This window comes from Maniola hyperantus, chromosome 7, assembly GCF_902806685.2.
Source record: "Maniola hyperantus chromosome 7, iAphHyp1.2, whole genome shotgun sequence".
Classification (NCBI taxonomy): Eukaryota; Metazoa; Arthropoda; class Insecta; order Lepidoptera; family Nymphalidae; genus Maniola; species Maniola hyperantus.
In genome coordinates this window covers 3202669-3229695 of record NC_048542.1, presented here as the reverse complement: position 1 = coordinate 3229695, position 27027 = coordinate 3202669, and the positions used below count along the sequence as shown (strand labels likewise).

General features: G+C 35.1%; 1 protein-coding gene across 1 annotated transcript in view; it reads right to left on the bottom strand.

Annotated features, from left to right (window-relative positions):
- Window positions 1-27027, bottom strand: part of LOC138402602 (uncharacterized) — a 58217-nt gene that overhangs the window by 3153 nt on the left and 28037 nt on the right. The window contains exon 2 of the mRNA XM_069499837.1: window positions 7876-8316. Coding sequence (XP_069355938.1) covers window positions 7876-8316 — 441 coding nt within the window. The remainder of the gene's footprint in view (window positions 1-7875; window positions 8317-27027) is intronic.

The following is a 27027-nucleotide window of genomic DNA, read 5'->3' as shown; positions in this document are numbered from 1 at the left end:
AAGTACCAAAAAGTTAAAAATCAAACTGAGTATGCATTTCGGTTCTAAATGCCATGCCCAACAACACAAATAAAGCACTAAGGACCCAGCATGGTATTCTAACAAAATAATGGTATGAAGTTCGCGCGAGTACTACGTGCCATGAGTTCGGTTTTTTAGAAGGCACTAAGGACCATTGACGTCAGATTCATTTTGTATCAAAATGGCCGACTTCGACGCGCGTCAGTCCAATGTTAGTGGTGCAAATAAAAGGAAAAAACAGTGTTCAACTTCAAGTTTTGAAAGAAAACGACGAAAAACACATGGCCAAGAATATATTTCAACATCTGAAAAAGTCATTCCTGCAGTTTCTGCTCCTGGTGCCGAGGTAAAACAAACAATAATTTTGATATGGTTATTAGCCAATTTCTAAGGAATATTGATAGTGACGTGCAGAGTATGTGACCATAAAGATCATCGTATTTAGATTTTTAAGTGTGTCTCATGTTTCGTGATTATCATTTTTAAGATTCTATCTACTTTAAATGATATCTTTATCTAGAGATGTAGAAAAAATTAAGATGATCTTTATTTTACAACCGAATCGATCGTATCGATTTATCGATCATTGATTCCTTGTATTATATCGAACTTTTCTCGATAACTTATTGATCGATTAAGTTACATAGAATGTTAGAACAAGCATATAAATTGAAGAAATTATTGTTCTTTTTTTGCTATATTCCTTTTTACCCGATTACGTAAAAGGAAGGTTATGATTTTAGTAGAATATGTGCGAATATTTTTATGCATGTTTGCAAGTGTCTCACAATGTCTAAACTGCTTAACCGATTTTAAATATTATGATGACATTTCATTAAGGACGTCTGGGTTGTTGCTGCGATAAAGTTTAGTTTTTTTAGCCAATATATCAGTGGATATATATAAAGCTATGACTAAACATCACCGGATTCCATCGAGATGGGTATACTATGGTATTAAGACCGATAGGTCTTAATATCGTCAAGATTTTTTTCAGTCTGGTTTCATTTTATTTTTAGTTTTATTGCAGATTCTATGCAAATGTTCAAAAAGCTGCAAAGAAATTTCACATCAACAAAAATTAAAGATATTTACGGAATATTATGACGATTCCCATGAAAAGCAAAGCAATTACTTAATGGGTTTAATTAATATCTTGCCAATAAAGAGACGACGAAATGGCAAATACCTTAATCCAAAAGATAGTAAACGTCAATGTACAGTTTCCTACACTTTACCAGATGGTAAAGGTAACATAATACAAGTTTGTCGGCAAACATTTTCAGCTGTTTTTGGCCTTAAGCAGAAAAAAATACACGTTCTTGTTAATAAAGTAAAAAATGGAGATCTGACATATGTGGAGAAAAGAGGAAATAAGACAAAAAATAGAAAATACTCTGAGAATATTGTAAAACTTATTAAGGAACATGTGGCAACATTTCCTCGAGAAGAATCTCATTATGGAAGAGCCCGATCCCAAAAAGAATATTTAAGTCCTGATTTAAACATAAATAGAATAGATAAAGCATTTAAAGTATTGTATCCTGACATTACAATTACTTATAAATTTTACAGCGACACCTTTAAGGCTAATTTCCAAAAGAACAAAGGCGAGCTTCAAACAAAATTTTACCTTGAATGCGTCTATGTAGGAAAAAATATTAATACCACAGGGGGTCCATTACTTAAACATAATCACCAAGATTTTTCATTTCAGGATCCACCAAAAAAAGATATTAATATTTTTATATTTTGAGATTATGAAAGTAACGTAGTGGTTACATACTCTTTGGTTGGTAGTATATGCAAGATTGCATTAATATTATCAAGTAAAAACACTTAAGAGTTGTGTGCCCAACTCGTGAGTCAAAGACTCTGACAAGTGACATTTGCAACTGCAAATGCACGAATCACGCGCATGCGCACAAAGAGTAGCAAACGAGCACAGCTAAGATACTTACCTACTAAACAATGGTCCTTTACATGCCATTGGCATTAGCATTGTCTATAAAAGATCTTTTTCAGTATTTAGCATGTACTAGTCTGTGATTATAGTTTAGTTGTTATGCACGTAAACAGTTCCGATTTGACAATGGAACCAAGATCCCTATTAATTACGGATAGTTGGTAACTACCTCTTTCTTCTAGAAAGGCAATATGCAACCAATCCGGAGCAAGGCTCTCATATTTTGATAGAGCCAAAACACACGAGATAATCAGAGAGGAAGCTTGTGATTAACTAACGATAAACTAGAAACTGGAAAAAAAACTGCGAATACAACTGTTTACAAGTCTTGAAGTTGTTATTTAATTTGTAAGTATTTAAATTCCTTTTAACCCAATTTTTACCATATTTTATCCTGTAAGGTTTTATCTTATTCAGATGCATATGCTATCTCTATGTTCAGATGACATTCCAATAATCTATTAAAAATCAAAAGTTTTTATTCTTCTATTAAAAATCAGATATAAAACCTTTTTCATTTATTCTGCTTTTAATATAAACCCTCATTTAAAACAACAGCGATTATAAATACTTGTCAAGACTTTGTCAAGATGGCAATGGCAATAAGTGTTGCCATTAATTTTATTTTAATTACGACTTACAATATATAAGTTGTTTAATAGCTCTTGGATAATGCTCTATAAGTATAAAGAAAAGAAAATATTCAACTTTTTAGACGTCCAGTAAACTCAACACTAATATACAGTACCTACGCGGCAGAAAATAATGTACATCGACCTTTAGAAAGAGGTATCAAGATGCATCTGAATGAGATAAAACCTTAAAGGATAAAACATGGTAAAAATTGGGTTAAAAGGAATTTATACTTACAAATTAAATAACAACTTCAAGACTTGTATTTCAGTTGTATTCGCAGTTTTTTTCTAGTTTATCTTTAATCACAAGCTTCCTCTCTGGTCTATATGTACTCGTGTGTTTTGGCTGTATCAAAATATGAGAGCCTTGCTCCGGATTGGTTGCATATTGCCTTTCTAGAAGAGGTAGTTACCAACTATCCGTGATTCATAGGGATCTTGGTTCCATTGTCAAATCAGAACTGTTTACGTGATAACAACTAAACTATAATCACAGACTAGTACATCATGTTAAATACTGAAAGAGATCTTTTATAGACAATGCTAATGCCAATGGCATATAAAGGACCATTGTTTAGTAGGTTAGTATCTTAGCTGTCTTCGTTTGCTACTCTTTGTGCGCATGCGCGTGATTCGTGCATTTGCAGTTGCAAATGTCACTTGTCAAAGTCTCTGACTCACGAATTGGGCACACAACTCTTAAGTGTTTTTACTTGATAATATTAATGCATCAATTTTGCATATACTACCAACCAAAGAGTATGTAACCACTACGTTACTTTCAATCTCAAAATATTAAAATATTAATATCTTTTTTTGGATGAATCCTGAAATGAAAAATCTTGGTGATTATGTTTAAGTAATGGACCCCCTGTGGTATTAATATTTTTTCCTACAAAGACGCATTCAAGGTAAAATTTTGTATGAACTTTGCCGATTTCCTTTGCACCTAGACGAGATGGTCCCTATCTAATCAAACAACGCAAAGGACCTGCATCTTTTGAGCTTGTCACAATAGATACCAACATTCCAGTTGGAGTATACCATGCCCCGGCAATAAGAAAATTTAAGAGGTTGGAAGAGAACGACTTCCCACAACCCACTCCAGTAATTCACAAGAAAGGCCGTCCGCGAAAGCAACCCATAACAACCAACAACGGCGAAACCTTGACGCCCTCGAGGAAGACTTCTAAAGCCGAAGAAGAACTGAAACCAGCTTACTGACTTCCTGTCTCTCTTGTCGAGACGACTTCGCAGACAAAGGTGGGGACACTGTAACGCCGATTTTAGTACTCGACCTGTAAACTAGGTGGCACCAAGTAGAACGTTATGTCGCACTAGGCCGTAACGCGGGTCCGAGAATATATCGGCCAGCTTATGTTTGTAAATTCATTCCTTCGCTCGGTACTCAAACGATCCAAACATCCAAACCTGCGGGGACATTGTTTAACGCTAGTTTCAGTAGTACCAACTCTAACAGGCTCTAACGCTTGCATCCACATCTGCTGGGACAGAGCGTTCCGGAAACCTAGTAATTGTCATAGGTGGCACGAATTCCTGCATCCACATCCGCTAGGACGGCGTTCAGGAAGCTTATAATATTGTACCTAGACTAGACTTTAATAGTGTACGAAAAATATGAGTTAACGTTGAGTTCGTCCTCTTTTCTTCATCGCCTGAAAAACCTCCACATTATGAGATAAATGACGATATCAACAATTTATCCCTGCCTGATTTATCAAATAATTTGATCACAGAAAATATAGATAATATGTTCTTATGTTCCGTATCCCAGCTCTACGAGCTGTTTATAATAATGACAATACTTCCATTACAAATGAGAATTTGATTATATGTATATGAGTACCGTCACAAATTGAAATAGAATCACAATCAACTAATATTTTGACCTCTGACAATACAAATACTTCATGTATGCATACCCTTCAAATATTTGAAACAATATCTTTAGAACAAAGCATAAATTCACTTCAGACTATTTCCAATACCCCAGACGGATCGCCAAGTATTTTAATATCAGACAATATAAAAAATTGCAGTCCTATAATAATTGTACCTCTTGTTGATACCATTCACCATGTTGTTCCTGATCCACCGATATCGGATGATAGTGATAAAAACAAGAAACTTGTGCCTTATTATTCTGATTCTGACTCAGACTCGCTTACTGGAAAAACAAAAGCAAGAAACGAAAGAAACGTTTTGAAGTAGATAAAAAGGAATGGATTTCAGAAAATAACAAACAAAGAAGAGAAAAAGGTTATTTTGGGCGAGAGAAAAAAGAAAACTTTTTGACTTACAATAAGCAAAAAGAAGCACATTCCATGAGATTGAGATGCTCCTTGTAAGATTGGGAAGTACAGTACTTTAAAATGTGAGACAATCGATGAAAATACAAGGAAAATAATTTTTAATCAATTTTGGAATCTTACTTGGGGTGAAAAAAAGACTCTTCTCCGAATGGGTGACTACTATTAAGACAGTCCGTCCACGAAATCGGAACAACAAAGAGAGCTAAAACCTTTGCATATTATTTAAAGTAAATGATGAGAGGGTCAAAGTATGTCGAAAGATGTTTTTGGATTTAGGAAGGTGGGCTGTACAGAATTGGAAGCAGGAATTGATAAATTCAAGCTTCAAGACGTCCAAAACAATAATCTGAACCTGTTTTTAAACCCAAACAATCGCTAATTCAGTTTCTGGTTTCTTCCTGTAATGGAATCTCATTATTGTCGAGCAACATCACAGAAGTTATACTAATTGCCAGGATGGAATTCTAAAGAAAACCTCTACCAATTGTACGTTTAAAAAAAACCGAAGTCAAAAATATTGCGCTATTAAAGCCGAAAAAAGATCAATGCGATAAGTGCGCCTGTTATAAAGTAGGGGCAGCCAGAAGAAGAATACAGGAAACATATTGAGCAAACTAAACAAGCAATTACGTTTTTACAGTGGACTTACAATAATTGTCAGTACTCTTTATTATAAAACTAAACTGTAAGTTCACAATCTTTGTTTTTTCGATAAGATCAATTAGAGGACGGCCAATTGCCCGAATCTGTGCTTATAAAATTTGATGACGCGACTGTTGGTCTTAGGATAAAACATGATGACGGTTGTACACAACCGTCATCATGTTGATGTGTTGTGCAATCTCACCTGTGTGCAGACGCACAACATTCATAGTGCAAAGAGGATACATGGAGATGTCAAACGGAGAATGTTACCGCTCATCTTAAGCTAGGCCGTAACTGTCCACAAACTCAGGGTACAACACTAAAAAGAGCAATGATCGATTTAGGAAAGAAGAATTTCGCAAAAGGACAGGTTTTTGTAGCCGTCAGTCGTGTCAAAGCCTTAGAAGACATCGCCCTATCTGATGTGGGTGCAAATAAACTTTTAAATCGACCCCAAGATGAGAAAGCTTTAAGGTAAACCGTTAAAGTCAGCTAGGCCCAGCAGCCACTAGATGGCGTTGATTCTGTAACTAGACTTTTTTCTATGAATGTGAAATATAACTTTATTAGTTGGTTGTTTAAATGATGGAGACGGCGTTGGTGCAGACGTGTTTATATAATATACGTATGTAAATATTCTTGAGACCATCGCTTCCAAAAATCTTTACGCATCTTCTCAACCATCTGCCATTTGTGCCTCAGACTGACATATACACTTATGTCCGTTAACATAGGGGATGCGAATAATGATGAACCAATCAAAAAGTGTCCAGGCGTGATCTAATATGTTATAATAATTAAAATAATTGTAATAATAAAAAAGCAAAACGTTTCTAAAACAACCTGTCAGGTCCGGATTTTGTTAAAAGTTTTTTTACACAGAAACAAGAAAAAAAAATATCACTTCGAATTAGTCAAAACATTAAAAGAGCGCGTGCTTCAATATCACAAGAAGTGATAGAATCAAATTCCACCGAGTTAGAAACGTCATTGGCAGGAGTGATTGAAAATTGACATGTAGCAACACTAAAGTGAAACTTGCTATTTGCGTTGCGTCTTCAGTTGTTCCTTTGGTTAATATTTAGATGAGAACGTTTGCATTGGAGCGACCTAGAACCTTCTGTTAATCTAAAATTTGTTTTTGGACCAAGTTTTAGAATGTTGTTTTAAATCCGGGCAACGAACACGATTGTGACGATCTCATTGGATGTATTAGTTGTTCCTGAAAGATAATTTTCTGAATTTTTCCCAGATTTGCACAAATATAAAGTAAATGAGTATTTTTGACCAAAGTTTTATTGAAAAACATGTAGATAAATGTTATGCTTGTAAAACTCATTACCATAAGCCTTAGATGTATGATTATTGATTAGTCTACTATTTTTGAAAAACTAACTAAAATTTGAATTTTCGCGGCTGGATCTATCAAATCACCTTAAAAAATATATTACAAGGGAAATCTAATCTATGTTTTTAAGTTTATTGATTTTATTGCTGGAGCGCCACCGCTGCTTAAACTACATACCGTTCACTAGGGACAAGTTATCTTGTCCCCTGTCGTCATGTTGGCATCATTGCTTTGTTTGCTAATTCCTTAGAACTTAGGGTTTATTATGTGTGAACAACAATGGTGCCAACATGACGGCAAGTGACATGTTATAGTGAACAGTCTGTATTTTATTTTATTCGTTTATTTTCAATCAACAGCGATACATACAATATAATTTTACATATTAACAGACTGAAAATAAGGCCAAATAGGATTACAATTTTTTACAGATTACTTAAATAGTTATTAATTATAAATTTATAACACTACGTTTGATAATTTAAACAAGCTTTACAATAATATAATAATATGAATATAAAAATTTAAAATATTAAATTGTTGCCATTGTTATGGCATTTCATATCATGATTGTAAACAACAACCAATATTTAAATATTACTACTTTAAGCAGTGGTAGTAGGGCCTCTGTTTTGTTTAGATTATAATTTGTAACTTAATGATTACAATAATTAAAGCATTGGGAGCAACAAGGGCGTTCGGTCCCTAAAGTCGGTTTTGATGTTATCGCATCAATAGATGCACAGTTCCATCTACAGTATCTAGTGCCAAAAATTCATTTCGATCTACCGCTTCTAGATGGCGTGAGAAGTATTAATTTCGAAGGTGGTGCGCGCGCTTTGTTGCATGGATTATAAATAGTGTGTTTGAATTTTGAATAACTACGTTACGACCGGACCTGCAGTTTGTAAAAAGTTATTTTAATGTTAAAAAATGAATGAAACGAGTGTTAATGTGTTTCTTTCAAGTGCCTTTCCAAATGTAGATGATGAATAGATTCCGCCATCGCTGTTTTTCCCATAGGCTCCTACATCAACCGCTATGAATCTGTATTCAGGATCAACTATATCTAACAAAACAAAAGAAAATGTTTTTTTATAGTTAAAAAACAACGATCCACTATTGGGAGGTGCAATTATATTTACATGTTTGCCGTCAATGGCGCCTATGCAATTCGGAAAGTTCCATTTATTTTTAAATCCTTCTTCGATTCCTTGCCATGCGGCTGTAGTTGGTTGAGGTATATGAATTGGCATTAATTTATTTATTATTGCATTGCACACATCTATTACTATCAAACGAATAGTTGATACTCCTAAACGGAAGCTCGATGATAAATTAGTAAATGTAGATCCAGTTATGAAGTACCTGCAACAATAAGTGTACGGTTTATGTAAGGTTTACTCCATCGGTCGAATTTATTCATTGCATTGAAACCCGTTAGCCACGGGTAGCGCCATCTAACCAAATGTGTTAACACTACTTGGTATTGGTTTATATTCGTTACAGATTATGGAAACCAAATTTATTTGATGACGCGTGGGCATGTATACATTTTAGTACGAAGCGCCGTACAAGCGTAAATATAACGATGGGATGGGATCCACGATCCCACGTCACCGGTCCATGGGTTCAATTTTTTCATTGTTTAAATATTATTATATTTACGCTTGTACGGCGCTTCGTACTAAAAAAAAAATATTTTAAGAAATGTATATTTAATATACGTTTTATAATACGTGTATATGTTTATGTCAATGTGTGTGTGTACGTACTCCCTTTCACACATACATATGTAACTACATGCGCTTGACATAGTTAACCATGATTTATTTTATTTCAGAATCTGAGTGCAAGAAAACTTGGTCAAATCTTAGCGTCTCACCGACGAGCTATGAAGAAGCGTAAAACTAAAAGTGGTCAGGCAGCCCCGACGACGAAAAAGTGGACCTTTGAAGATGAAATGAGTTTTTAGTACCTCATTACAAAGAAAGAAATACGATCTCTTCGGTTGATTATGATGACGGTTTGATAGGAGATGATAGCAGTTTCTTGGGTAATGATGATTCACAGAACTCAATAAACATAATTCAGTCTCCAGAAAACTTACAACCGGAAACTTCTGCACTTTCGCCGCGTCCTAAGTCTTCTGCATCTTCAGTTACATCCAAAATTTCAAAAAAAAAAGTTGCTATATTGAAAGCAATTCAGCGTCACAAACTTTAATGAAATATTTATTAAATCACCAACACCCTCCTCTGAACGCAGACCCATTGCCTTCGCGCAGACCCATTCGATTATCAACTTTCAGTTGTTTTTTTTATTCAGCTTAGACAATAAAGATGGATACTTCGAAAATTCGTGTGATTTTTGAATACGAGTTCCGACGCGGAACTAACTAACAGAAACAGCTCGCAATATTAATGTTGCGTTTGGAGAGGGGGACTGCTAATGAACGCATTGTGTGATTTTGTGGAATTCGCCCCTGACGCCGCAGGATTCGAGGCCTTGATTGAGGAGGAGTATAAGGCTTTATCTGATGTGGATAAGGCTTTTGTGAAAGCCATCCCTCAGTCCGTGTTTAACCATTTCCACCACACCCTCTTATGGTATCGTCTCGCGACGCAAGCCATAATGAACGGAACGTCTTCGCGGGCTCAAGAGCAGCTCGTGAACGTCGTGGACTCGCATGACGTCCTTGTCCCTTCCGGCGCCGCCTCCTGGCCTTGGCGATAATGAAGACGCGACGGGCGTTAAGCACAGAATGGTATCACACGAGCCTAATGACCAGGGACATAGGAGTAGACCGACCGCCGAAACACACATGTGCTATAGAAACGAGAATTTCGTCGAAACGCATCACGGTCATGTTGTTGAACCCATCTAAATTCGCACAATGCTATTAGTGTTTTGTGTCTTGAGTCTGGTGCATGACTTGTAATCGACTCTGTCAGTACATCCGTGCGTAGCGCTGAATTGCGAAAATAATTTACATTAGAGTTAATGGTGTCTAAGCAGTAGGAGATGCTTCTTATTCTGCATGTATCTGCAATTGCCAAATTAAGGGAATGGGCACTGCAGTGCACATATAGTGCTAATGGAAATTTCCTTCTAATTACGGCTTAAGCACCATTGAAACTTCAACGGTGGCCTTTGCCAATACATCCTTTAGTATTCACTCCATTTAATTCTAACCTCTTAAGAATGCAAGACGCGACCGGTACCTTCTCCGGTAATATCATTAACGGGAACAAATTCTAAATAATCCTTACTCAATTTTTTCCCCCCTCTGGATCAACGTATCTAAAGGCAAAGCGAAATTTGCTCAGTTTTAGAGATGTCAGTAGTTTTATCAACCAAAACTGAAAACACTGAAGACTGATTGACAATTGATTCTTTACCGCAATTATAATATCACCGCAAATATTTATAATTTCATGAAAATCGCGAAAATCGGAAAAACAATTGTCCTATCCGAATATGTCCAAATAACGGGGTCATAAAAATTATTAATAACCAGCAGATTTTTGAAGAATTAAGAATCTTTTTATTAATAACAACTGAATTAATTTTTTTTGCAGGGAAAACCTCCCCCCCAACAGGAGTTTATGAACTTGGATGTTACTACATCTATGAAAACCAACTTGGCCAGAATTATGACGACCTCTTCACCTTATGCAAACCATGGTTATGCCACCAGAAACATGCGTAAGCAACAAGAAGTAGTTGTTGAAATATCAATACAACCATCCAGTTCAGGCGTTATCTTTCCACCCTTACAACAACTGCAACGACTGTACAGCGGACCTCTCCCTATATCCATCGCTAAGAAGAAGGATCTGATTAATCTTTGCAATAAAAGTGTAATACCGGAAGAGCAACATGGGTGGGTCCAAAGACTGAAGTAAAAGGAGTGAAAGCACTGAAGATAGCAGTGTTGATCGATTCCCAGCTGCAACTCTCTCTGAAACTGATGACACATGTCCTCTGACTAAACTACGTTTTTTTAAAATATTAAATAAAGATTTTGTCAAAGTCATCATGAATTACAGAGCACAAAAAATATCTATTAGTCTTATTCATAAAAATTTATAGAAGCTTTATTAGCTTGTAATAAGCAAAGTTCTCAAAAACATTATTATAAACGTTCAATAGTGCTAAAATGCTCTTATAACAGCTCCATAACTTATAATAGGGTAGACCCTACTATAAACCCTCTATAGACCTTTATTACAGGACAAGATGGCCGTCCTGTCTACAGATGACAGCTGATAATTTGATGTGAAGTGAGGTTATTTTATTTTGTTTCTAATTTCTAGTGTCATTGCATTGTAAGACATCGTTGTTTGTACCTAATTTATTATATTTATTAATATCATCATACCAAGGTATCATAATACAAGCTTTGCAAACTTGAAGCAAGCAAGAAATAAACAAGTGAAACAAGGAAGTACATCGAATACACACATATTTAACTTGTAGAGAATTGCTATAGACTTATCTTCGCTTAACCAATTCTCACTTCTCTCTATTTTTAGCCACTTTCCTTCCTGTTTCCATTTTCAATCAAATAAATAAACTCAAACAAAGCTCCGAACAAGCGTCAATTTTTGATTCATGGAGTGTAGAGCCCAGTTTTTTTGCCATTTTGTCTATGAATTCATCAGAACGACAACATAATAAAGCGAAACCAGCCTATAGCGAGAATTTAGTTTTGAGAGGTTTATTGAACATTTATGAATAAAGAAACTTATGAAACGTTTGATAGCCCTAATGAGCATTTTAACTAATGAACATTTTAAACCTGTAAAAAGGGATTTTTATGAATAAAAGTGTATAATATCTTTACAAAGTATAAAACAAAGTCACTTCTCGCTCGCCGTCTGTCCCACTGTATATATGTACGCCTTGATCTTTTAAACTGCGCAACTGACTTAAATGCGGTTTTCATCAGTAGATAGTGATTCGAGAGGAAGAGTATTTCCTGAATTTCTGATGAATCCTGCCACGGGGCACAGGGTTATTCTAATATAATAAAACGAGATGGATTGTTTGTTCAAATGCGTTAATCTCTGGAACGGCTAGACCAATTTCACCGGGACTTTCTTTTGAAGATAGTTTATAGGAGAGGTTACAAGGAATAACGTATAGGCTATTTAAATTTACCCATTACGCGTAAAAAACCGCAGGGCGCTGCCGTTAGGACGTACAAAGTTAGATAAAATCGACTTTGCCTTCAGCCAAAAGCAACTGATATTTATTTTACACCTGTATGGTCTACATTTGAACTAAAATTATTTTTGTTTTGATGATTCAAAGCAAATGATTAAATAAAAAATGCCAATAGAGCTACTAGAACAGTAATTTTGAAAATTTGGTAGTTTTCCTACATTCAGGAAAACCCAACTAAATGAGAATGAGATTAAGAGAAAGGAATGAAGCTCGTTTCTTCGGAAAGTTGTGTCCAGATATGCAAATAAAAAATTACCAAAAAATGGTTAAATTTAAACAAACCATAAGCATTCTAATGTAGTTTTTAAAGTCGAAACTTTCAAGAAATTAGGCCTAATAAATGCAACAGATCTAACTAATTTAGTTTCTCAGATAGTATGTGATGTTAAAACAAAGAGCTGCATGTATTCAGATTGTGAAGTGTGCCGTGACAAACATCTTAACATTGCGGCTGACCATAATCAAGATATGGAAGTCTCTTGGTTCGAGTTTTTCAGTTTTCTAGACTTGAGGCTAAAGGGATTTTTAGACTCCTTTCAAGGCGTCTAAAAACGAAGCAAGTCTTAAAATAACGGCTTTAGTGTTCCAAAAGGCTCGAGTCTTTTGGAACAGGGCACTAGTAGTTAGCTAGGGCAGGGTACGTAGTATACGACTCTAATATTAGAAACCCAACCTTTTCGAATATAAAAAGTCTATCCAACACGTCGACTAAAAGTAATAAGCTGTTGGTAAAGTTATTACGCATTTAGAGTTCATTGCTCGAAAACTTAAAACGACGATTACTAAAGAAAATTTGTTGACATAAAACATCGCGCAATAATTAGAAAGAAGAAAGAACTCTCCGATGATTCGATTTGCAGAAAACTCTTGTTTCATTGAAAATTGGAAAAACGGGATCGATAAAGATACCAAAAAAAAGGAAAAGATAATGAAATACATCCCCTTCTTAAAGTTGTGTTTAAAGTGTTTTTAATTCACTTTTAAGGCAATCAATGTAAAGAGAAAAATAAAGATATTTTTTTTCATTATTATAAGCATCTGGCTGGTCTCAGTCTGGGCAGAATATTTCTTCTTCGATTTACAAACTTAAAAGAATGGAAGAAAATATGATTCAGAAATATTTGTCCTTACCAAATTGAACTAGAATATAGATGTTATAGCGCGATGGAAGAATCAGATTCATGTTACCATGCCAACAAAAAAGAGCGTCTGATATATTTTTATGTATACCGGCTACAAGTGTTCCAAGTAAATTCACAAACGCTGAAAATGTAATAAATACTGTAAAAATTGAACCGGCTGAGTAATAAAAGCATCCGGTCGTCAATGTGGCCTTTCATCATGGCTGATTTTTTTTAACATGATTAATTCAATTTCAGCCAAATTAAATTTTTTTTTATAGGGCAAATGCAAATGTGTTTGCAGGACGAAATCAAAAGTTAGCCGAGGCAAAGAGCACGAGAAACCGTTTTAACTCTACAGGAACTGCAATTAGAAACCATTCGTCACCCTCCGTATTCGCCAGACCTTGCTCCAACGGACTACCATTTTTTTCGTGATTTGGACAATTTTCTGCGTGATAAAAAGTTTTCTTCTCAGGAGGCAGTGCAAAATGCTTTCACACAGTTTGTCGAATCTAGATCACCAGAGTTCTATCGCAAAGGCATAAATGAGCTTCCTATTAGGAAAAACCATGCCGCTAATTCCTGGGTAGTTTGGCTCGGATCGGCTTCCACCATCTCTTTAAAATCATTGTTATTCACCTGTGTGGGCGGTCTTCCACGTGGTTCGTTCTTCAAATCGAAGTTTCCATCACGAAAGCGTTTAAACCAAAATCGCACAGTGCGTTCATTAGCAGTCCACTCTCAAAACGCAACATTAATATTGCGAGCTGTTTCTGCCGCGTTAGTTCCGCGTCGGAACTCGTATTCAAAAATCACACGAATTTTCGAAGTATCCATCTTTATTGTCTAAGCTGAATAATAAAAACAACTGAAAGTTGATAATCGAATGTTGCACATTTTTTAAAAGAAGAACTACATAGGTACCGTATGAAAAAAGTTTCACTCAAAAATCTCAAACCATGAAGGTTCTATGTCAATTCGAAGTACCTATTACAATAAAACGGCAATTTCATACTTTAACCCCTAATATGTACTTCCTAAAACGTCTATGTTAAAACGTCTTTTCATATCCATCATATCCACGGTTGCCGCCATTTTAGAGATAAACGTACTCCATGCACTCACGTATTCTCGTTTCACTGTCCGGTCCAAGTAATAAATTCAAGCTATCTCAAACACTGACTTATTACATGGACCACGGGCCGCCTTCGGGCATTATTAATAATCGCCGATCAAAGTGACAAATTAATCACTTTGCCCATCACTCTTGGGCATTATTAATAATGGCCGGTCCTTATTAATAATGCCCAGTTAATCACGTTGCCCGTAACATACATATATACGAGGAGCAAGCTTTCAAAACATCTTTTGTCACTCAAATCAGATTTTTGGGAAAACGATTAAAACTTGTATTTATATTTATAATGCACTTAGGCTTACAGTATGACATTTTTAACAATAACGGGTGTTTATAATGTATAATTACAAAGTATTTTGTAGTCAAATGTGCTTTATATTATTGTCATTTACAATTAAAATATGGACAAAACTTATTTTGAATGAAAACAAGGGACTAATCACTTTATGATTAAACTAGTTAGGGACAAAACACTTTTAGTTTGCTACAGGCAGTATCATGTAGGTATTTTAGAAATAGATATTTTAAAGAAATAAAATGTTGTGTATGTCTCCATATTATTTAATCATCTACTAACATTAACAAACTCATAATTAATTATATTCTTACACTAATCTCTTACACACAATATCTTCTTCTTCTTGAATACTGCTTGGTTGGTTAAATAAAATGGTTTTATACCATGCCAAACCATCATCGTTTTTCCATTCAGGCCCAAACATGGATTGTAAGAGATTTTCTACATCTTTTTTCTTTTCTTTGGTAATTGGATGACTTAAAGGAAGTTTTTTTAAATTGAGCCTGCGCACCTGACTCTGCTTCACACCTCTCTTAGCAAGTGAAACATACTCTTCTGTGGACTCAAAATTGAAATTTTCCATACCTTTAACAAGTACATTAGACTCTGTTTTCTTTATGAATATTCTTTTCAATTCACTTATTTTGTCTAAATCCTTGAACTGCTTGTTTAGTGCTTTGGTATCATATAAATTCCAATCCTTTCCGATAATTTATAATTTTCCAACTTCTTCATAGATTTTATGGTACTCCTCTTTAGTTAATATTACTTGATGTTTCCTAAGAATTTTTTCTGCCCTTCCAAACACTCTATCCGCAGGGAGATGGCTGTGACCACGCACTGGAAAATAAAGTTGTATTTCTTCCATTTTATTAAATTTGGTCATGAAATAACATCATGTGCGTAGAACTATATTGTTCTTGTTCTGTGAACACACAACCATCACAGAAAAGCCTTAATTTCTTTTTATTTCCAAAATCTCTACTCATCAAAATGTTTAGTAAGGCCGATGAGACCTCAAGGCTTCCTTTACCAGCTTGGTCTTCTGTCCAAGTGAATACATTAATATCATCACTTTTCACATTCATAATACATAATCCATACAATCCTATTTGACGAGAATAATAAGCTTCCTGGATGGGTGTCTTGGGTAATGGTTGTATTTGTTGGAGATCAAAACAGAAAGTCTCTGCCTCTGGATCATCATATTTAAGATGTTTATAAAAAGCATTAGCCCTTTTTTTATGAATTTGCTTTTCTATAATGAATTTAGTTTTATCTAATTGATTGTTTGTTTTAATACATATTTTTATTTTGTTATTTAATAATACGCAATAGCTGCACATATCTGTGACGCAGGAGACTTGAAGCCCACATTAAATTCATTGATGAAGATTCTACGAAACATTGAAAATTTCACTTTAAGATCTTCTTCTGATTGATCATTATATATTTTATGTAGTTTTTTGATGCTTTATTCAGCCTGCAAATAAATTCTCTTTGACTTGTTGCGTGAGTAATGGCTTTCAGTACCACGTAATTTACTGATAAAATTCCGTACACTTTCTTTCTTCAGCACACTTAGATGACTTTTTCTATCACCGCCTCTCTTCTCCTCTTGTGGTAATCCGTTATTAACATTCTTGATAATATTACTTAGCCTGGTGCGCCCTATTTTCGTCACTGATAAAAAAAACTTTTTGCACACTCGTAACTTTTCATCACTTAAGGTTAAGTAATACAAAACATTGTACTTGTGTTCTGAGCCAGGCTTCCTTTTCTTATTTTCGGAAGAAGGTCTTGGTCTTCGTCTCTTAACAGGAGCTGTGTGGATAAGGGCTGCAATAATAAATGCTGAGTTTGTTGTGGGCTCTTCTCAGACCTGGGCGCGTTTGGAACCCTCGTAGCTTTAGTTTTAAGTTTGCGTTATAATTATCACCACTATATCTTACAAATCTAACACCATACCAGACCATCAATAAGCGTAATTTATTACCTATTTTGAATAAATCATTTGACTTTGACTTTGACTAATACTATCCTGTCTAATTTTATCTGCCTTTTCGTAAAGTTTCTCACGAAACTTTTTCACATGATCTGGACGAAATTTTTCACAAAATAATGTTTTCGTTGAATGATTACATGGCGTAAAAACATTTGCACCGGCCGGCAAAGAGTACCTTTTTATTTTACTCGATTCCCTCGCCGTCGCATGTTTTTTCCTTTTGCGAGTACCTTGGTTAGCTTCTCCCACTGTTACTGTATCTGTTTCATTAGTTTCCAAGCTATCCATTATAATTTAATAAATGTATTAGCAAATTTTACGTATCACACAAACAAAACAGAAAAAACTAACCTCAGCAGCCAACGTAATGTCAAAAAACGAATGCGTTCAAACAGAGAGTGTTTTGTCGACTTGTCAAAATCGACAACAACAACAATCGACGACAACAACTTGTCAAAATTGGCGGATGTGTCATCATTGGTTGAGTGGACAAAACGCTTTTTGTTTTAAAATTTTGAGCGGACTAAACACTTTCTGAAAAAAACGTTTGTTTTTATCCTAATCTTTTTATTGGACAGGTCTCGTTTTGTCTGAAAGTTTAGAAGCAAAAAGATGTCATAGACAAAGAAGAGTAATACTGCGTCGATAGTTTATTTTTTTCAAAATATGTGACATAACACGTTTTGAAAGTTTGCTCCTCATACGGGATTTACCCGGTTTTCTTCCTTTATTGGTTTTTCTGTTTCTAACAGCTGTCGGATGAGGTCTTATGACTTCTGGTATTATGGTAAGATAAGCACTTGGTTCAGATTGTGTCTCAGCCGCAGAGGTGGAAGGTTCGCCAATTCGAATAAAAATGTCTTGAGAATTTTGGAGCAGAGAAGGCGGCTGCTCACGAATATCTGCCACATTCATAGGTGATAGATACATGAGGCGTCACATTTACCGCTAAATTTATTTGAATGAATTTATTTGAAATTTACACGTCAATGGGAGCGAAATTTCATCATTGAACGGCCATATACCTGGCTTTTCAAATCCACTTTAATATTTTTTGCGGTGAAAGATTCGAAATATGCAAGTTTTACCAGTTTAGGTATACTATAAATGTTACTATGATTGTTTTGCCAGGATTCGACATATCGCACCTTTAATAATAAACTGAAATAATGCAAAATTCTAAATTGTTGGGGAAACTCGTTAAAAGCTTTGCGTGTATGACCCAGTCGCATATTTTATACAAACTAAAAAAAAAAGCTAATACGGTTTTTCGAGGGTAGGTGTGAAAAAGTGCTCTGTGTTTTTAATAATTTTTAAATCTAAAAACAGTAATTAAATACAATTGTTTTAGTAGAATTAGTGTTAAATGTGATCAATAGTACCCACCAGACAGTATTCTCCTAGTGAAAGTCACTTTTAGCTTCACTTCACATTAATATCCCTTTTGCACTGTCACTACGTGTCACCAGTCACCATGGATTTACTTAAAGATTCACTCAATGCTTTGGCTGAAATGTTCCAGCAGAAGATGAGTGAATTCCAGCAGGTCCTCGACAATGCACCCACAACAAGCACAAACACATTCTTGGCTGCAGAGTTTAACAGTTTCCGGACCTTTGTGCTCTCTGCCATGAATACTTTGCAGAGACAGGTGGAGTTCCTAGGCACAGAGGTTGATCGTCTGGAGATGCGTAGAAGGCGCAAAATGCTACTAGTGCACGGAGTCGGCGAGGAGAAGTCAGAAGATGTTACTTCACGGGTCTGTAATGTTGTGGGAGAACATCTCGGTGTAACTGGATTCTCTGTTGCTGCCATCAAGTCTCCCATCGCTTAGGACGCCCTTCCGAAAAGGAACCTCGTCCTATAGTGGTAAAGTTTGCGGATGTAGCATTGCGGGATAAGGTTTGGTTCTCCAAAACTTTATTTAAAGGCAGCGGTATAACTGTGTCGGAGTTTTTAACAAGGAGCCGTCATGGCGTATTTATGGAGGCAAGGCAGCGATTCGGCATAAACAAGTGGTGGACAAGGGATGGATGCATCCATATTATAGCCCCGGACGGTTCACACCACCGGGCTGAGTGTAGGGCTGACCTACTCAGCATACCGCAGTCATCTAAGCCCCCGACTCAGGGTACTGCCAGTCTTACATCTAGGTCCAAAAGAACCGTCAAAAATAAATAATATCATAATATAATCGATGAGTATTAATTATAGGTCCATGTTATCTATATAAACTTTTACAACTAAATAGTTTTCTGCAAGCTTTTCATAACTTATTTGTGTTGCTCTAAGTACCTATGTCACCGTGATAAAGCCTATGGCCAATGCTATTGCTCTCCTATGCATAATATATTTTATAAACTGCAGTTTTCTTGTAATAATTTAATAAATCTAATTTCCCTGTAGGTAGATTATAACTGTTGTTGTTACTTGTGTCATGTGTGACTGGCAGATGTAAGAGTCAACTGTCATTTAATGACAGTTGACACTATTTATGTGTAACACTCGTATTTATAAACAAGTAATCACTTTTGCTCAAGTAATTTCTTAATTAATCCATTACTTCAACTTAGAATTCTTAAAATCGAAATTATATTCTATAAACAAGTAAAGTCCTTTACTCAGCTAAGTAAAGCATTAAGCATTACTTGCTGCTTGAGCATTCATTCCAACTGGCAATACTAATTAGTTGCGTTTTGTTCTAATGCAAATGAAATAAAAGAACGTCATATTTTTGTAATTTACAAAGTTTTAAGTGTTTTTTTATGTTTTTATTCTAAAACTTATAAATATATATCATATTTTCTTTATATTAAATTTAAAAGTCACCCAAAGTAATACTTTTTATGTATAAATTTTGGCCAACATTTAGCAGAAATTAAACGTCATGTCACTAACACTAGGATTGTCTGTATTGTTTACAAAATTGTTATTCCTGCCCCCCAATTGTGTAAGAATAACCATTTCATGGCTATCGCAATCGTCAAGAAATTCTGCCCTTTGATTGGTTGATTCGCTGTTTACATTTTTTCACAGCCAATCAAAGGGCAGAATTCTGGACGATTGCGATAGCCATGAAATGGTTATTCTTACACAATATTTGTCGATAGTAAATAAATAAATAAATACTTTATCGTGGTAAGAACAACTAAAGCGTGAAGCACTGGAGTACGATTATAGGCAAAAAGTTCTGGAAATGGATTTAAAAATTAAATGTAAGGAGTTAGAAATTTTGCAAAATAAAAAAGAATAGTATATAATATTATAACAGGTTTTATTTATTTAACTAAAATCCCTAGCTATTATGTTAGCCCTGAGAACCATGCCGTCACTTGTACCAATTGCAGTTCGTGGCTCATTGAGACTATCCTGATTATTATTATTATCATTGATAACTTCATTTTCAAGGAGATTATTTTCTATTGAGATGTTATGCAGTACAGCACAGGCTATGATTATATATGCTGTAGTTTTTATTTAGTGGCTAATCCTTTTTGTAGACATGGAAACTTTCGCTTCCACACACCGAATAATCTTTCTACACAATTTCGGGTTTTTATTTGTGTTTTGTTAAATCTTTTTTCTGGCAAGGTCCTGGGATTTGACACTGGGGTCAACAAATGTCTGGTACAAGGATAGCCGGCATCTGCTACTAAAACTCCATTAATTTCATTATTTTGCAAGCGTATACTTAATCTGGAGTTTCTAAATATACGGCTATCATGAGTACTGCCCGCCCAACGTACAACTATGTCATGTATCAGTAGATTGGGACCACCAACAACCTGGACATTTAATGAAAAGTAACCTTTTCTGTTTCTGTACTGTTCAGTATGAGCTATACCTCTAGGCTTTACAATTTTAATATGGGTACAATCTATTGCACCTATAACATTTTTCAGTCCAGATCCTCTTCCTATGCGGCCAAGATCTTCAAAATCTACTTTAGTCTTCCTTAAATCAGCTGGAAATTTCACAAAGCTTTGCATTTGTGTAGCTAATGCAAAGCTTACTCTCTTTATTATATTGCACACTGTTGATTGAGAAATGTGCATTAAATCTCCACATACGATCGGAAAGCTGCCAGTGGCATAAAATCGTAAAGCCATAAGAAGCTGGCACTCTGGAGGTATTGGAAGGCCTCTTTGAGTATCTGACTGTAAATGGTTAATTATTAGAGGCAAAATAACATTAAGTACCACATTTTTGGAAAAACGATACCTCTTTTTAAAGAAATCTTCTGAATAATACTGGAATGGGTTCACATCACGAAAGTATATTTTAGGAACTCTAATGCTATTTTCAACTTCCCGCAATACATCGTTATCAACACTATCTAACAGAGAAAATTATCTATATCTTCCATTATTATATGTAACAAAGTTCGTAAGTAACTTGTAACAATACCACACACAACTCAGACAAATCACAAAATTAGGAATAATTTTTAGGTACCTACGTCAAAATCAATACATTAACCTCAAAATTGACAAGAAACGTGTAGAAAATAACCCATAGACGCTTCTTAAGTAAAGGAAACGGTGACTATTACTTGGCTAAGAATTCTAACATAAAGCATTGCTTACTAATAGCGTTTACTTAACTATCAAATAAAAATCATTGCTTAAGTAATTACTTTTACTCAAGCAAAGGCTTTTACTTGTTTATAAATACGAGTGTGAATGCTCGAGAAGGGAGGCTTGGTGGGTGTATTGCTCTGAAAACTGGATAATCAAACCTCAACGGTCCTTGCAGGTATTGACGTAATTTTTGACCGCTCGGCCGGCTCCACAGGGATTTTCTCCTCCGAAGCAGTCCTTAAGCCATGTCAGAAACCTTCTAGGTGGCTTAAAAATATCTGCGAGCGCCAATCCAGGATTGAGATCGGGGATAGGTAATTTTGATGTTCAGCAACTTCATATTAACGAAGCAACAATAGTAAAATGCAACAAAATAATATAATAAGCTTTTTTTTGTTGCAGACCAGTTCTGATGATTCTTTTCGCAATTAATTTGGAACTTCGAATAATTTAACGCCATTAGAATGTGTTTCAAACTTCGATTCATCGGTCAAGGAGCCTATTAATCTTAACTATAGCGAAATTAGTCACATAAGCGGTTCTCCATGTAGTGTATTTGTAGAAAGGAAACTTCTTCAACCTTATAAAGCGGATTGAATGATGAATTCGTACCAAATTAAGGAATACCTCTCGATGTTAATAATTCCTTGCCTAATGTATCTTTCAAGCCGCCTAATAACATAAGTTTAAGTGAAGTTAGTTGCAAAAGCAGTTCTCATTGCAATGTAATTGTAAGTAGGGAATTTCCACAGCCCTACAATGAATCAGAACCAAATGAAGAGATTATTTACGATATTAATAGTGAATCTCAAATAGAAGATAATTCTAATGATAGTACAACAATTATCCAAAGGCAAAAACCCAAAAGTGAAGACCCTCGATTTGAAACGATGAACGATGAACCTCATATGACTCAAATAAATATATGCAAAATTATCTTGTCTAATAATAACTAGTCAAATCAGTAACTTTTTACCAAACGTCAAAACGCGCGCTTAGTATGCAAGTTTCTATGAAATACCGGTGTGTGACGTCACAATCATTTGACGTTCTTTTTAAGTTTAATCGATAATTTAAAATGGTTATTACACTTAAAACCAACAAAGGACGTGGATTTTACGTATCTTGGAAGACCCTCTATTTAATATAATCACTGAGAAATAATTTTTTGATTTAGTCAAATACGCAATTTAAAAGATTGTTTATGCACACGCGGTTGAGACGCACGAGTGACGAAATAAGCCCATTTTCGGCATGATTATTTATCTTCAAACTTGGGATAGCTGCTAGCTACCTCCTATAAATATAAAATCCGCGTTTAAATGTACTTTTATTTGGCCCTTTGACAAACATATTTAAAGATTTTTTATCTTCATACGTAACAGATCGACCTGCACACAAGACACATCAATCTGCAACATCTCAAAATAGTGGTGATGTCTCACCTTCACTGCTTGGATTCATTGCACTAGATCGACCAGATGATAACGATAATGAGGCACAAACACCATCGATTCGTACAGGTTTTAGGACTCTTAGTTACTTTTATACAACAATTTTCACAGGTTCACAAAATTATACTGGATATAATTGAACTGGGGTTGGTTATCGTTTTAGAAAACGCACCATACCATTCAAGATTCAATTCATTCAAAATCGTGTTCCAAATATGAGGTGGCGGAAGGCTGGCATACAAACGTGGCTGCAAGACAAAGGATTCGTATATCATGAAAATGAGACAAGGCAAAATCAAATTTAACAAAGATAATTTTAAAAACAAAATTATCGACGAAATGGCAGCCACGAACAATACAAAAGTTTTACGCCTTCCGCCCTATCAGCACGAATTGTATCCCATCGAGTTGATATGTGCTCAGCTTAAATCTTACGTAGGCAAAAATATTATAACTTTTAAATTGGCTGAGCCAAAGCAGTTAATCGCCGTTTGGATTACAAAAATTAGCGCGGTCTTGTGAAGAAAATGCATCGAGCTCATCATAAAAGAAGACTTTTACATAATGTGACTCGATGGAAGAATGTCATGGAAGGACACTGATGATGAAACTACCTCGAGTGGAGAAGTCCCAATGACAACATAAAAAATCTAAAAAGATTGTGGATCAGCAGACGGAAAAAAAAGTCGAAAAAAAAACGAAAAAATTCGGCCATAATAGGCTACTTGACAATTTTTTTAAGTTGGTCTTAAATGGTTAATATTTGTCCTATTATATCAAAAAAATTAACACTATACCACAGTGGTTATACTGTTGTTTACAAATGCATGACGTCAGAGCACAGATAATCTATCGGCCAAACATGGCCGACAGTGTTTTCACCTGTCTAAGAAAAATATTTTTTTAAATTAAAGTTTTACGGTTTTTAGGGCGCAAAAAAATATAGTGTTAATTTTTTTGATATAATAGGACAAATATTAACCATTTAAGACCAACTTAAAAAAATTGTCAAGTAGCCTATTGTGAAGCGATAGATGAAGAAAAAAGAAATAACTTATTTACATGCTTTTGGAACTTACTCCATCAAAACGAAGGGATTGGCTGGTAGCATTAAGCACTAAAAGAAAACGAGTAAAATATTCAGGATATCGAGCGAATAAGTTTGAATATTTTATTAACGAACGAGAAGGTCGTCGGCAAGTGTGCCTAAGGACATGCTCGAAAAAACCCGGTTATTGGCACTCAGTTATTGAAAATTTTGTGAGAAATACTACCATATGGGCCCCTTCTCAATGGTTAATCATTTGCCAGGTTGCCCGGAAAGAGGTTTCACCTTACCACGTACAATGGCTGGATCATACCGAATTCAAAGACTTTTTCAAATGTCAATTAAATTATTTATCAAGTGAAATGAACGGAAAACCAAAATACGTTACATGTGTTTTCGAATTCTAGGATTATATAATTCAAAGACTTGGGATATTTTTTGAATAATTGTCTTCATTTTCACAGGTTCACAAAAATATTGGATATGATGGAACCGGGATCGGTTATGGTTTTAGAAAACGCACCGTACCATTCAAGATTGGTAAATTGTGTTCCAAGTATGAGTTGGCGAAAGGCTGGCATACAAACGTGGCTGCAAGACAAAGGATTCGTATATCATAAAAATCAGACAAAAGCCAACATAAAATTTAACAAAGCTAATTTTAAAAACCAAGTTATCGACGAAATGGTAGCCACGAAAAATACAAAAGTTTTATCAGCACGAATTGAATCCCATCGAGTAGATATGTCCTTAGCTTAAATCTTACGTAGGCAAAACTTTTAAATTGGCTGAGCTAAAGCAATTATTCGCCGATGGGATTAGAAAAATTAGCGCGGTCTTGTGAAGAAAATGCATCGAGCACATCATAAAAGAAGACTTCAACATGATGCGGCTCGATAGAATAATTGACACGAGCACGAGCACGACTCCGGAATTTATAATTCAGTCATAGAGAACAGTGAAAGTTCGGAAGATAATTCTTCCGAACTTTCGACTTATTACAGAATGTGTATTTTTATTGCCGCTATAACAATAAATACTAAAATTACAAAATGGCTGCCATAAAAATTAAAAAAAAAATTAAAAAGTGTTATTTTTTGGACGATGGTACGGAACCCTTCGTGTGCGAGCCCGACTCGCACTTGACTGATTTTATGTTACCTTATGACCTTATTAAAAATAATCTTTAACTATTTTGCATTAAACTCGTTTTTACATTGATTCTGATTTAATTCTTTGGCAATAGCATTTGTTAGAATTTTCTACCTGGTCTCTTTGTAGTGTAATTTTTTCTTGATTTTATGATTTTTTTTGTAATTTTTTTGTACCAATGGATACCTAACGAAACGTAGATGTTTTTAAAATAATCCGCAGGATAAGTGCCATAGTAATTTTTACAGAAAATTTTCAAGTTATTCAAAGAATTAAATTTAAAAATCGAAAACTTGTACAGTTTTTGGACTGTAATTTTAAAATGCTTGAAGTTTTTTTTAGTTTTATAACTGTTTATTATTAACAAGGATATGTACTAGCAAGACTTAAAAAAAAATCTGCTGAAATACATTGTTCCTTTTTTTTATAATTTTTAAATTGGCAAACACCCTTTTACCAAGAAAAAAATAAAAAAATGAATAACTCGAAAACGATACACTTTCGCATAAGAACTTTAGGGGTCGTTTGATAGCTATGTCCTGTACTATAACCCCTTAACGGGATCGTGTCCTATTTTCCTGTAACCCTGTATATATAAAATTCAAAGTCCTGACTGACTGACTGACTGACATAGATATCAACGCACAGCCTAAACCGCTGGTCCTACAGGCATGAAATTTGGAGGGTATATTCTTTGTTAAGAGAAAGTATCCACTAAGAAAGGATTTTTCGAAATTCCACCCCTAAGTGGGTTAAATGGGGGATGGAAGTTTGTATGAAAGTCGGTCATTTTTATATTCTTTGTAGAGTAGGTATCCACTAAGAAAGTAATTTTCGAAATTCCACCCCTAAGTGGGTTAAATGGGGGATGGAAGTTTGTATGAAAGTCGGTCATTTTTCAAGTTATTTGCATGAAAATTGGTATTTGGGTTTTCGGTCACAAATGAAGAAATATGTGTTTCAGGATTTTTGGAAAACTTGCCCATAAGGGTGGTAAAATAGGGGATGAAAGTTTGTATGGGAAAGTTTTAATTATTTTGATATTATAATTAACTTGAAATTTGGAAAGTAGGTTTTTTCTTGAGGTTAGGTGTCATCTAAGAAACGGCTATGAGAAAATCCCCCCCTAAAGGGGTGAAATGGGGGTTGGAAGGTTATATGTGTTATTCGGTGCTGTTCAGAGTGCGCGTCCTGATGTTATAATGTTTGTTTCTGAAAAAAAAAAATGTTATTTGTTTCCTGTAGGCCACGCGGGCGAAGCCGCGGGCAGAAGCTAGTCCCATATAAAATCAAAATATTTAGATCAAATTTGTGATTATAATACAAAATCCTTTCAAAAGGGTGGTGAAACAAAAAATAAAACTATACGGAGATGCTCCGTATAGTTTTATGAAGTAAGCTTTGAATTCATATTATTATGCTTAAAAGTAATTAACAGAAGAAAAACGGTGCGGGATAAAACAAATGGTTTAAAATAACAAGTGAGTAACAGAAATGTAATCTATTCCTAATAAACCGCCCAAATTAACGCAATACAAAATACATAATAATAGGGGTTAAAGTATGAAATTGCCGTTTTATTGTAATACACTCGGCGTCAATTTTTTTTTTTGCTTTCGGTTTTTACCTTAAGGTGACGCTGGATGCACGTCCGAACTGCTCGGCCCACGTGGGTAACCTGTATGCTATTTCACCTAACATTGTGATAGAAAGAGATAGACTCAGTGATGAGCAGTGTAGCGAGTGCATGCGCTCACACTAGCGTCCGGATATATTGATGATGGCACACAGATAGTTGGACAGATGTCACCGATGAATTTTTGTAAATATATGATTTATGAAGGAACTACTTATTTCAATTATTATTGTATAAGATTTTATGGAAGAGCGGGGTCGCCTGCCACGAGTACTCGTAGCAATACTAAAACAGTTACTGGGATGGTCCCAATTACTACGCACTATGTGAAATTGTTTTACCTACTGAAATAGATATTTTTAAAATTTTTTTGAATGATAATGATTACCTACTTATCTTTTGATGAATACTA